The sequence below is a fragment of the Electrophorus electricus genome, unplaced genomic scaffold (genome assembly GCF_041902795.1).
Source record: "Electrophorus electricus isolate QZ-2024a unplaced genomic scaffold, ASM4190279v1 Scaffold79, whole genome shotgun sequence".
Taxonomy (NCBI): Eukaryota; Metazoa; Chordata; class Actinopteri; order Gymnotiformes; family Gymnotidae; genus Electrophorus; species Electrophorus electricus.
In genome coordinates this window covers 218,821-233,399 of record NW_027658796.1, presented here as the reverse complement: position 1 = coordinate 233,399, position 14,579 = coordinate 218,821, and the positions used below count along the sequence as shown (strand labels likewise).

Sequence of the window (14,579 nt, the reverse complement as noted above, 5' to 3'; positions counted from 1 at the left end):
AAATATTTGCGTTAGCAAATTGAATTAGCAAGTTGAATAAAATGTTCTGATGTCACTTCTGCTTCCAACAGATCTCAGAACTGTCTAAGGTTACATTACAAATGAAGGACCCTGAATATCTAGATCAGATTCTGGAGTCCATTAAGGACTCTGGAACCAACACTTTACAGGTAAAGTACACAATGAATATGGCATCAATAACAATAAGCTATGCAGACAACTCCAGGAGAGGGCAGTGAACCATTATATATTAACACTGGTAACATACTGTATGTAAGAACAGCATTCTATGAGTGAGTGTGTCTGTTTAACAGGACGTAAATGCCCATATCATGATGCCTAGTCACTTTTAAAGATGTAGGTTCTTTTACCCTGTTCTTTTACCCTGTTCTTTTACCCTGTTCTCAGATTTTGATACAACACTTTCTAGATCTGCCATTTGCCATTTTATGGCCATATGCCATAAATGTAAATACTAAGTACTACACCCTGCTGTGTGTTTGTGATGAGGTGGACTAAAGCCCACACCCTGCTGTATGTTCGTGAGGAGGTGGACTAAAGCCCACACCCTGCTGTGTGTTTGTGGTGCAGGTGGACAGAACAGTTACACTGATTGTCATGCTCCCGTCTTTGAGTGTTCCCTGTTTCCCTAGTTATCTGCCTGACTTCCATGTTTTCCTGTTCTCGTTTGTTTTCCATGGTTCATAGTTTGGTTTCCTTCATTGTTCCCTACTATTCCTAGTCTGCGTGTAAACACTTGAGTCTCAGGGTGTCTCAGGGTGATGATTTTAATGGGTTCTCCCCTTATTTTTCTTCATTTTTGTATTTCTAAAAAATGCTCAGTTAATTAAGGTTATTATTCTGCTGAGTCCCACTACAGGGCTGGAGGTGTTGGAGCACTGAAAACACTCACCCTAGTGTAAACACTCCCCCCCCCCAGGGAAAACACTCACTCCCAGGGTAATAACTCACCCCCAGGGAAAACACTCACCCCCCAGGGAAAACACTCACTCCCAGGGTAATAACTCACCCCCAGGGAAAACACTCCCTCTCAGTGAAAACACTCACCCCGAGGGAAAACACTCCCAGGGTAATAACTCACCCCCCAGGGAAAACACTCACTCCCAGGGTAAACACTCACCCCACCTCGGGAAAACAATCACCCCCCAGGGTAGACATACATCATGACTCTTCTTTTCCACTGATATCAATCCACTGATATCAGAAACCAGAACCACATCTCTTGTGGATCTCTAAACTTTTCAGTGCCTCCTTTTGAGGAATAAAGTGGTATTATATTCTCTGCTGTCTGCTAAGTCTATGTTTATTAGGGGACTGTTAATGAGGTCCTGCAGGGCTGTAGTTTGTGGCATCACACAGACAGGATGCTGTTTCAGTCTCATGAGCTCTGGGGGACGTCCTCTGGCAGGTCCCGTGGGGCAGCATACTGCAACACGTTGGGCAGTGCAGGCACCAAGCAGCAGCTCAGCGCGCTCCGCAAGATGCCCATGTCATGGGCATCGTGCCTGTGGCAGGGAGACGACAGCACATGGGTTCATAACGCTGCTTGCTTCACTTTCAGACATGTGGAGAACCCAAACTCACCAGTGTTCTGTTTTCCTGTCATAGTACTCCACGTTACAGGTAGTGGTGAAGCCATTGAATCCACCGACCACAAAGAGGAGGTCGTCAACCACCTGTACAGAGTGGGGCAGACAGAACGCAGCCTAAACACCTGTAGCCTAGAAAACTGTATCTTAAATACCTTTAACTTCAATAACTCTTAAATACTTGTAGCTTGAATACTTTAGTATAATGCCAGTATCTTACATACCTAGAGATAAAGGGGACACCTTTTATGTGACAAAATATTGCCCCAATCATCATCTCTTTTGTGTGTGTGTGTGTGCGCGTGTGTGTGAGTGTGTGTGTGTCTGTATATGTGTGATAGTGAGAGAGCATGTTGCCACCTCAATGCCAAAGTTGCTGCGTGGGTTTAACATTCTGGGGATGACTCTCCAGGTGTTGCTCTGGGGGTTATAAGCCTCTACACTTTGCAAGCGATTGGCACCATCAAAGCCACCCACCTACAAAAGCAGAAAAGAGGAGAGAGATTAATATGGTTGTGTTACTTTGGGGGTGAAGTTACATTAATTACAGGTTTTTTTTATATCTTGGAGCTGCAGATCCTCTTATGGTTGGAAAATTCTTGTCTTGGCAACAGCAGACATTTTGACAAATACTCCATCAGTAAAAACTGTAGTGTGTGTGGTTGAGGTCCATGTTACTGTGTATTATACACACATACACTAGGCATGAGTGTGTGTGTGTATATGTGTATATGCGTGTCCCGTTGAGGTCCGTGTTACTGTGTTATACACACATCATGCACTAGGCGTGAGTGTGTGTATATATGTGTGTGTCTCTGTGTCTCTGTATGTGTGTGTATGTGTGTGTGTGTGTGTGTGTGTGCATGTGTGTGTGTGTGCGTGCGTGTGTGTGTGTGTGTCTGTGTGTCTGTGTGTGTGTGTGTGTGTGTGTGCGTGGTCCATACAGCATAGATCTCCTCTCCATATGCGATGACTCCCACTCCACTACGTCTGCTCCTCATGGGAGTGATGAGACTCCATTGGTTTGTCTCAGAGTTGTAGACCTCCGCCGTGAACAAACACTCATTTCCATTAAACCCCCCACAGATATACACCTGCCAGTCACACACACAGAGTGCATGCACACCCAATACACATGTACAAGTCTGACAGACCCTATGAACCATCACTATAATAAAATATGGACTTTATAGGAATGTTTCAGTGAAAAATCAGATATACGCAAAATCAGATATATGCACTTACCAACCCATACATGAGGGGTGTCCACCATCTGCAATTTGCACTGACGTCATGAGGCTAATCTATCTAGCAAGTATTGGAAGCCATTTCACCCTAAGTCTTTTCATTAAAATATATGCCTAAATCTTCATTGACATTTTTATACAATGTTGTTATGCTACATAATCTCAGTTGTAAATAAAACATTTAGTTAAAAAGATAAAATAATCCATAGAATGTAAGCATGGAACTATATTATCATCTGCCTTCCAGCTTTCTGGTACAAGTTTGCCTTTTGTACACACTTTGCCTAGTTTGTACACACCTTGCCATGCAGTGTGGTTGCACTAGCATCGCTGCGCTGCTCGTGCATGGGTGCGATCCTCGTCCACTGGTTGGTTGCCGGTTCATAGCGTTCTACTGTGTTGGGCCGGACATGGCCGTCAAAGCCGCCCATAGCATAGATACAGCCATTTAGCACAGCTACGCTAACGTAGCACCGCCGAGAATGCATGGGTGCAACCTAGAACACAAACCGCCATCAACCATGCAGACACAGCAAACTGAAACACACACACACACACCATCAACAATGCATACACAGCAAACTGAAACACACACACACCATAAACGATGCATTTATAGCAAACCCAAAACACACACAGTTTTCACACACTGTTACTGACCTCATGCCAGGTCCTGGCCACAGGGTTAAATTTTCGTACGCTGTTGTAGTAGTCAATGCTGTCAAATCCTCCCACACAGTATACAAATCCACTTAGATATGCTGCAGCGTGATAGGCTCGTGGACTCTCTTCCTCCTGTGTCACGTTCACCCAGCAATCTGCTCTTGCATCATATGCCTCAATGCCATTGGTGGGACTATCAGCACTCCAGCCACCTATGGCCAATAGGATTGTGTAGGGCAGACGGGGGCAGGCGAGAGGGTTTCTGAAGTTAGAGTTAGATGGTCCATTCGTGTTCAGGTCGTTCATGATCCTCAACGCATTGATGATGATGGGCTTACAGTCCTCAGTGTCTTTCACTACAGCATTGTCCTTTACGTTGTTCATGATGTAGTCAGGTGTTATCAATGCCATCCTGACCTGGGTTAAAAAAAAAAAAAAATAATTGCCTAGAATACTCCCACAGCACAGAGGGGTTTGGAAAACTGATTAGGCACTTTAAGATCCTTGAGTGTGCTTACTGGAGGTGGAGATGAAATGTTATGTGAATGTTAGGTGATCTCAAGTAAATATTATATGATGTTAGATGAATGTCAGGTGTTATTGAGTGATATATGGTGATATTAAGTGATTACTGTTAGGTGATGTTACCTGTTTTTTCTGAGGTTCTGAGGTTCATCAAAGTAAGACTATGACAAGGAGATCACTATACCAGCAATGCCTTTTTCTGACCTTTGGCAGCAAGATGGTGATGTGTTCCATCCTTTCCTGAGGTGCATGCATGATCCAGCGTAGGATGGCCTCGAACACTACACCCTCATGCTTGACATTAAGGTCATCCTTTTCAATGATCTCAACCAGCTGGGTCAGTGAGAGCTCCAGAAACTCTTCTGACACATGCGCTATTTGTTCAAAATGGTGAAGGATGTACAAGTAGGCTTTCTGTTGCAGGTCCAAACATGAGTAGAAGTCAGCCAGCTTCCAGATGCCTACAGAGTTCTCCGGATTCAGCTGAGCTTCCAGGAACTGGCAGCAGGCATGCACCACATCCAGGAAGAAGAACTGGTCTGCAGCTGCTAGCAGCTCCTGCACGTTGTCTCCATTTACAGGCACTGAGTGTATGTAGGTGTAATCGACAAGCAGCCGCATCATGTCCCGGGAAACGCCAGGGATGTTGTAGATGTACTTCTCCCGAGGACTCCAGCCATGGGTGAACAATGTCCTGTGGAGGAAGGATACAGGTCACTCTGAAGTGTTCAAGTTTCTAATTTGATGCCTTTGGGATTTTTGAAAAATATTTGAATCTTTGTATTTGTGTTTCTTATGTTCTGGATCATGAAGTGAGCACCAGAGGAATATAGCTTCACTTGGGCTCATTGTGTTCACAAAGAAAATGTGACACTGAAAAATAAACTATAAATAAAATAAACACATAAAAAGCTTAAAAAGTGATTCAGCATCCGCACGGGGAACCTCACAGTCTGGTTGGGGAACAGCACCAAGCAGGACAGACAAGCACTCCAGAGGGTGGTGCGCTCAGCAGAGCACATCACTCATATGGAACTTCCTGACCTGCAGACCATATATTACAAGCAGTGCCAGACCAAGGCCAGGAGGATTGTGAAGGACCCCACCCATCCCAACAATAGGCTCTTCTCTCTACTGAGGTCAGGGAAGCGCTTTCACTCCCTAAAGACCGACACAGAGAGACTGAAGAAGAGCTTCTTCCCGCAGGCCATTCGGTCCCTGAATCAGGGCAACTGATGATCTGTGGGGACTCTGTGTACTCTGGGTATGATGTCTACAATAACATCATAACAAACTGTAGAAACTGTAAAACTATAAAATTGTATTTTGATTGTATATATGCATATCCATACACTCCCTTTGCATTCATTATTTATCTGGATGTATTTATTCATTAATCCGCATCCATTTCCCTGATCTGTATATTTTATGTATTTCTCCTCGGCTACAGCAGAGCAGTCACCAAAGGCATTTCACTGCCAGTTATGCTGTGTATGACTATGTATGTGACAAATAAACTTTGAACTTTGAACTATACTTTAGACATCCACTCTGTTTGGGGTTAAGTACTGTACTATTCTATATACTTTATACATCCACATTGGTGGGGATAAGTACTGAACTATTCTATATACTTTACTCAAAAGGAAGCTACTCACCAAGACTAAGTAGGCTTTGTGATAGTGTGTTAAGAATGACTGACAACCTAGATAACTCCCTCAAAATAGGTGAGCAATCTAATCTTTTAACCTTTTACAAAAACAGCCACCAAATATTCCACTATACAACCAAAGCTGTCTTCGTGGTGTACTGCATCCTGCCTGCAACTGTGGTGGAAAATCATTCCCAAGTGCGCAGAACCTTCATATGTTCAGATGACCTCTGGATGCTATACTGCATACTACTACTATGGGGACCAGTATACAGTATACAATATATACTGTGTGCAGCATACAGTACACAGTATGTAGTAGGCTATTTCAAACAGAGCCTTAGTCTTCTATTAACATGGGAAAATCAGAGAATACACTAATGAAATGAGGCATACATGCTGACTTATGTAAATAAAGCAATGCTATAAAAACAAACAAGAAAATCCCTGTTTCCACTGTTAGAAGTTTAAAACAACTGGAGTTTGACGGTGAACAAAATGAGTTTTAGTACCAAACACAAAAGGTGGTTTTCACATAAAAAGAGGGATGGCCATGTAAAAAAACCCTCTCATCCCCACTGTGAAGTTCAGTGGTGGAGTTTTGCTGTAGGGCTGTTTGGTGGTGGAGTTTTGCTATAGGGATGCTTGGGGGTAGAGTTTTGCTGTAGGGATGTTTGGTGGTGGAATTTTGCTGAAGGGTTGTTTGGTGGTGGAGTTTTGCTGTTTTTCCTCTAAAACAACCATGGCACCAGGGATTCATTTGAATACTAAATTTTAAATGAAAATCTGGTTATGTCTCCCAGAAAGCTAAAATTGAGTTGAGATTGGGTCTTCCAGCAGAAACAAATCCCAAGTTTAACACAATATTCACAAGTGAGTCCATAATCAAAGAATCAAGTTGTCATCATGTCCATGAAAGTGTCCTGCCCTAAATCCTATTTAGCTGAGCTGACCCAGGACTTCCATGATCTGAAGAGATTCTGTACAGAGGAATGGGCTCAGTCCTGTTCTCTGTGACCTCATCCAAGATTCTTGGAGAATCTTTTCTAAGATCATTATGGTGATTCAGTTCATGAACCAGTTCAAATACTAATCGTGAAATCAGACATTAAACTGCAAATGTATCCAGTGAATCTCATTGATATAACATGATTATTAATGAAGGTAATACACCTTCTTGTTCAGTTATGTGAAGACTTTATTATGGATAAAGCATCTAATATCCAGTACATTTTAATAAACTAATAACAAAACTTATCTTTTTTCACCAAGAATTAACCTCATGTCCACCTCTGCCATAGGCCTGAACACTCTCACCTGAAATAGTCACTACTGCCACACAGGATGATCTTGTGAGCACAGATCTCAACATCAGAGAACTTGAGGACCACATCACAAAGCTTTCCATCGATACGAAATTCATTGTAGACGGTGCAGGCCATAGCACTTATTTTGCATTCCATATGACATCTTCCGCGAGATGACGCTACCTGGTCATTCATTATCTCCAGTTTGGGACACCGCATAAGAGTGTGAGGTGGATAATTCACCTAGGAGCTCCTTCAACACTGCTGGATTTTGAAATAGAATCCTAATAGATTAGTGAACTCACAAAGGCCCACAAAACTCAGAATGTTTGTCAAGAGAGTTCCAGAATGAACCACTATTACATCATAGAAACAATGTTGATGAGATGAGCTTTATAAATGATATACTGAGATGAGCTTTATAATTTAAGTGTTGTAGTGATGAGCTTTATAAATGTGCTGATGAGATGAGCTTTATAAATAATGTGTTGATGAGATGAGCTTTATAAATGATCTGCTAATCAAATGAGCTTTATAAATGATCTGTTGTGATTAGCTTTATAAACGATGTTTTGCTGAGATGTGCTTTATAAATGAATTGTGGATGACCTGAGCTTTATAAATGATGTGTTGATGAGATAAACTTTATAAATGATCTATTGAGAGGAGCTTTATAAATGATGTGTTGATAAGTTGAGCTTTATAAATGATGTGTTGATGAGACGAGGTTTATAAATGATGTGTTGAGATCAGATTTATAAATGATGTGCTGATGGGATGAACTTTATAAATGATTTGTTCAGATGAGCTTTATAAATGATCTGCTGATGATATTAGCTTTATAAATGATGTGTTGAGATGAGCTTTATAAATGATGTGTTGAGATGGGCTTTATAAATGAAGCGTTGATGAGATGAAATTTATAAGTGATGTGCTGAGTTGAGCTTTATAAATTATGTGTTGATGAATTGAGCTTCATAAATTAAGTGTTGTAGTGATGAGCTTTATAAATGTGCTGATGAGATGAGCTTTATAAATTATCTGTTGAGATGATCTTAATAAATGATGTGTTGATGAGATTTGCTTAACAAATGATTTGTTGATGAGATGTGCATTATAAATGACGTGTTGATGAAATGAACTTTATAAATGTGTTCAGATCAGCTTACATAAATCATGTGCTAATGAAATGGGGTTAATAAATGATGTGTTGATGAGATGACCTTTATAAATGATGTGTTAATGAGATAAGATTAATAAATGTGCTTATGAGATGAGCTTTATAAATGATGTGTTGAGATGAGCTTAATAAATAATGTGTTGAGATGTGCTTTATAAATTATCTGTTGATGAGCTGAGCTTTATAAATGATGTGTTGATGAGATGAACTTAATAAATCATGTGTTGATGAGATAAGCTTTATAAATGATCTGTTGAGATGAGCTTTATAAATGATGTGTTGATAAGATGATCTTTATAAATTATGTGTTGATGAGATGAGCTTTATAAATGGTGTTGAGATGAGTTTTATAAATGATGTGCTGATGAGATGTGCTTTATAAATGGTGTGTTGATGAAATGAGCTTTATTAATGGTGTTCAAATGATCTTTATAAATGACGTGTTGAGATGACCTTTATAAATGATGTGTTAATGAGATAAGCTTAATAATAGTGCTTATGATATGAGCTTTATAAATGATGTGTTGAGATGGTCTTTATAAATGAAGTGTTGATTACATGAAATTTATAATTGATGTGCTGAGTTGAGCTTTATAAATGATGTGCTGATGAATTGAGCTTTATAAATGATTTGTTCAGATGAGCTTAATAAATGATGTGCTAATGAAATGAGGTTAATAAATTATGTGTTGATGAGATGAGCCTTATAAATGAAGTGTTTATGAGATGAACGTAATAAATGATGTGTTGATGAGATGACCTTAATGAATGATTTGTTGATGAGATAAACGTCCTAAATGATGTGATGAGGAGATGTGCTTCATAAATGGTGTGTTGATGAAATGAGCATTATTAATGATGTGATAAAATGAGCTTTATAAATGATGTGTTGAGATGACCTTTATAAATGATGTGTTGATGAAAGTCTTTATAAATGAAATGATGATGACATGAAATTTATAATTGATGTGCTGAGTTGAGCTTTATAAATTATGTGCTGATGAATTGAGCTTTATAAATGATGCCTTGAGATGAGCTCAATAAATAATGTGCTGATGAAATGTGCTTCATAAATGATCTGTTAATGAGCTGAGCTTTATAAATGATGTGTTGATAGGTTGAGCTTTATAAATGATGTTTTAATGAGATGAGCTTTATAAATGATGTGTTTAGATGAGATTTATAAATGATGTGCTGATGAAATGAGCTTTATAAATGATTTGTTCAGATGAGCTTTATAAATGATCTGCTGATCAAATGAGATTTATAAATGATGTGTTGAGATAAGCTTATAAATGATGTTTTGCTGAGATGAGCTTAATAAATGTGTTTATGAGATGATCTTTATAAATAATGTGTTGAGATGGGCTTTATAAATGATGTGTTGATGAGATGAGCTTTATAAATGATGTGTTGATGAAATGAACTTTATAAATGTTTTGTTCAGAATAGCTTAATAAATGATGTGCTAATGAAATGAGGTTAATAAATGAAGTGTTGATGAGATGTGCTTTTTAAATGATGTGTTGATGAGATGAGCTTTATAAATGTTGTGTTGATATGAGCTTAATAAATAATATGTTGATTAGATGAGCTTTATAAATTATGTCTTGTTGAGATGAACTTAGTAAATGATGCAGTGATGAGATAAGCTTAATAAATGTGCTTATGAGATGAGCTTTCTGAATTGTGCTGAGGAGATGTCCCTTTGTAAATGATGTGTTGATGAGATGAGCTTAATAAAGGATGTGCTAATGAAAGGAGCTTAATAAATGATGTGTTGATGAGATGAGCCTTATAAAGGATGTGTTGATGAGTTGATCTTTTTAAATGATGTGTTGAGATGAGCTTAATAAATAATGTGTTGATAAGATGTGCTTTATAAATGAGCTGTTGATGAGATGAGATTTATAAATGATGTGTTTATGAGATGAACGTAATAAATGATGTGATGATGTGATGTGCTTTATAAATGGTGTGTTGATGAAATGAGCTTTATTAATGATGTGTTCAAATGAGCTTTATAAATGACGTGTTGAGATGACCTTTATAAATGATGTGTTGAGATAAGCTTAATAAATGTGCTTATGATATGAGCTTTATAAATGATGTGTTGAGATGGTCTTTATAAATGAACTGTTGATGACATGAAATTTATAATTGTGCTGAGTTGAGCTTTATAAATTATGTGCTGATGAACTGAGCTTTATAGATGATGTTTTAATGAGATGAGCTTTATAAATGATTTGTTCAGATGAGATTTATAAATGATGTGCTGATGGAATGAGCCTTATAAATGAAGTGTTTATGAGATGAACGTAATAAATGATGTGTTGATGAGATGACCTTAATGAATGATTTATTGATGAGATAAATGTGCTTTATAAATGATCAGTTGATGAGCTGAGCTTTATAAATGATCTGTTGAGATGGGCTTTATAAATGAAATGTTGATGAGATGTGCTTTATAAATTATCTGTTGATGAGCTGAGCTTTATAAATTATCTGTTGATGAGCTGAGCTTTATAAATTATGTCTTGATTAAATGAGCTTTATAAATGATGTGCTGATGAATTGAGCTTTATAAATGATGTGTTGAGATGAGTTGAATAAATAATGTGTTGAGATGTGTGTTATAAATGATCTGTTGATGAGATGAGCTTTATAAATGATGTGTTTAAGAGATGAATGTAATAAATGATGTGATGATGAGATGTGCTTTATAAATGGTATGTTGATGAAATGAGCATTATTAATGATGTGTTCAAATGAGCTTTATAAATGACGTGTTGAGATCACCTTTATAAATGATTTGTTGATGAGATAAGCTTAATAAATGTCCTTATGAGATAAGCTTTATAAATGATGTGTTGAGATGGACTTCATAAATGAAGTGTTGATGAGATGAAATTTATAAGTGATGTGCTGAGTTGAGCTTTATAAATGATGTGCTGATGAATTGAGATTTATGAATGATCTGTTGAGATGCGTTTAATAAATAATGTGTTGATGAGATTTGCTTTATAAATGATGTCTTGATGAGATGACCTTAATAAATGATATGTTGATGAGATAATCTTAATAAATGTGCTGAGATGAGCTTTATAAATGATTTGTTGATGAGATGTGCTTTATAAATGATCTGTTGATGAGATGACCTTAATGAATGATGTGTTGATGAGATAAGCTTCATAAATATGCTTATGAGATGAGCTTTATAAATGATGTGTTGATGAGATATGCTTTATAAATGATCTGTTGATGAGATGACCTTAATGAATGATGTGTTGATGAGATAAGCTTCATAAATGTGCTTATGAGATGAGCTTTATAAATGATGTGTTGAGATGGGCTTTATAAATGAAGTGTTGATAAGATGAAATTTATAAGTGATGGGCTGAGTTGAGCTTTATAAATGATGTGCTGATGAATTGCGCTTTATAAATGATGTGTTGAGCTGAGCTTAATAAATAATGTGTTGATGAGATGTGCTTTATAAATGATGTGTTGATGAAATGTGCTTTATAAATGATGTGTTGATGAAATGAGCTTTATAAATGATGTGTTCAGATGAGTTTAATAAATGATGTGATAATTAAATGAGGTTAATAAATGATGTGTTGATATGAACTATATAAATGATGTGTTGAGATGAGTTTTATAAATGATGTGCTGATGAAATGAGCTTAATAAATGATGTGTTGAGATGGGCTTTATAAATAAAGTGTTGATGAAATGAAATTTATAAGTGATGTGCTGATGAATTGAGCTTTATAAATGATGTGTTGAGATGAGCTTAATAAATAATGTGTTGATAAGATGTGCTTTATAAATGAGCTGTTGATGAGATGAGATTTATAAATGATGTGTTTATGAGATGAACGTAATAAATGATGTGATGATGTGATGTGCTTTATAAATGTTGTGTTGATGAAATGAGCTTTATTAATGATGTGTTCAAATGAGCTTTATAAATGACGTGTTGAGATGACCTTTATAAATGATGTGTTGAGATAAGCTTAATAAATGTGCTTATGATATGAGCTTTATAAATGATGTGTTGAGATGGTCTTTATAAATGAACTGTTGATGACATGAAATTTATAATTGTGCTGAGTTGAGCTTTATAAATTATGTGCTGATGAACTGAGCTTTATAGATGATGTTTTAATGAGATGAGCTTTATAAATGATTTGTTCAGATGAGATTTATAAATGATGTGCTGATGGAATGAGCCTTATAAATGAAGTGTTTATGAGATGAACGTAATAAATGATGTGTTGATGAGATGACCTTAATGAATGATTTATTGATGAGATAAATGTGCTTTATAAATGATCAGTTGATGAGCTGAGCTTTATAAATGATCTGTTGAGATGGGCTTTATAAATGAAGTGTTGATGAGATGTGCTTTATAAATTATCTGTTGATGAGCTGAGCTTTATAAATTATCTGTTGATGAGCTGAGCTTTATAAATTATGTCTTGATTAAATGAGCTTTATAAATGATGTGCTGATGAATTGAGCTTTATAAATGATGTGTTGAGATGAGTTGAATAAATAATGTGTTGAGATGTGTGTTATAAATGATCTGTTGATGAGATGAGCTTTATAAATGATGTGTTTAAGAGATGAATGTAATAAATGATGTGATGATGAGATGTGCTTTATAAATGGTATGTTGATGAAATGAGCATTATTAATGATGTGTTCAAATGAGCTTTATAAATGACGTGTTGAGATCACCTTTATAAATGATTTGTTGATGAGATAAGCTTAATAAATGTCCTTATGAGATAAGCTTTATAAATGATGTGTTGAGATGGACTTCATAAATGAAGTGTTGATGAGATGAAATTTATAAGTGATGTGCTGAGTTGAGCTTTATAAATGATGTGCTGATGAATTGAGATTTATGAATGATCTGTTGAGATGCGTTTAATAAATAATGTGTTGATGAGATTTGCTTTATAAATGATGTCTTGATGAGATGACCTTAATAAATGATATGTTGATGAGATAATCTTAATAAATGTGCTGAGATGAGCTTTATAAATGATTTGTTGATGAGATGTGCTTTATAAATGATCTGTTGATGAGATGACCTTAATGAATGATGTGTTGATGAGATAAGCTTCATAAATATGCTTATGAGATGAGCTTTATAAATGATATGTTGATGAGATATGCTTTATAAATGATCTGTTGATGAGATGACCTTAATGAATGATGTGTTGATGAGATAAGCTTCATAAATGTGCTTATGAGATGAGCTTTATAAATGATGTGTTGAGATGGGCTTTATAAATGAAGTGTTGATAAGATGAAATTTATAAGTGATGGGCTGAGTTGAGCTTTATAAATGATGTGCTGATGAATTGCGCTTTATAAATGATGTGTTGAGCTGAGCTTAATAAATAATGTGTTGATGAGATGTGCTTTATAAATGATGTGTTGATGAAATGTGCTTTATAAATGATGTGTTGATGAAATGAGCTTTATAAATGATGTGTTCAGATGAGTTTAATAAATGATGTGATAATTAAATGAGGTTAATAAATGATGTGTTGATATGAACTATATAAATGATGTGTTGAGATGAGTTTTATAAATGATGTGCTGATGAAATGAGCTTAATAAATGATGTGTTGAGATGGGCTTTATAAATAAAGTGTTGATGAAATGAAATTTATAAGTGATGTGCTGATGAATTGAGCTTTATAAATGATGTGTTGAGATGAGCTTAATAAATAATGTGTTGATAAGATGTGCTTTATAAATGAGCTGTTGATGAGATGAGATTTATAAATGATGTGTTTATGAGATGAACGTAATAAATGATGTGATAATGTGATGTGCTTTATAAATGGTGTGTTGATGAAATGAGCTTTATTAATGATGTGTTCAAATGAGCTTTATAAATGACGTTTTGAGATGACCTTTATAAATGATGTGTTGAGATAAGCTTAATAAATGTGCTTATGATATGAGCTTTATAAATGATGTGTTGAGATGGTCTTTATAAATGAACTGTTGATGACATGAAATTTATAAATGATGTGTTGAGCTGAGCTTAATAAATAATGTGTTGATGAGATGTGCTTTATAAATGATGTGTTGATGAAATGTGCTTTATAAATGATGTGTTGATGAAATGAGCTTTATAAATGATGTGTTCAGATGAGTTTAATAAATGTGCTGATGAGATGAGCTTTCTAAATGGTGTTGAGGAGATGTACTTTATAAATGATGCGTTGATGAGATGAACTTTATAAATGATGTGTTCAGATGAGTTTAATAAATGATGTGATAATGAAATGAGGTTAATAAATGATGTTGATGATATAAACTTTATAAATGATGTGTTGAGATGAGTTTTATAAATGATGTGCTGAT

At 36.2% G+C, this 14,579-nt stretch overlaps 1 protein-coding gene across 1 annotated transcript; it reads right to left on the bottom strand.

The window, feature by feature from the left end:
• Window positions 1-1,308: 1,308 nt before the first annotated feature.
• LOC113582535 (kelch-like protein 10) lies at window positions 1,309-4,684 on the bottom strand. The gene is made up of 7 exons (XM_027018344.2): window positions 4,250-4,684; window positions 3,518-3,937; window positions 3,157-3,354; window positions 2,555-2,704; window positions 1,971-2,087; window positions 1,606-1,697; window positions 1,309-1,526 (listed from the first exon to the last, which is right to left on the bottom strand). Exons 1-7 carry the CDS (start codon window positions 4,667-4,669, stop codon window positions 1,400-1,402), a joined length of 1,524 nt encoding a protein of 507 aa, XP_026874145.2. The 5' UTR covers window positions 4,670-4,684; the 3' UTR covers window positions 1,309-1,399.
• Window positions 4,685-14,579: the final 9,895 nt, after the last annotated feature.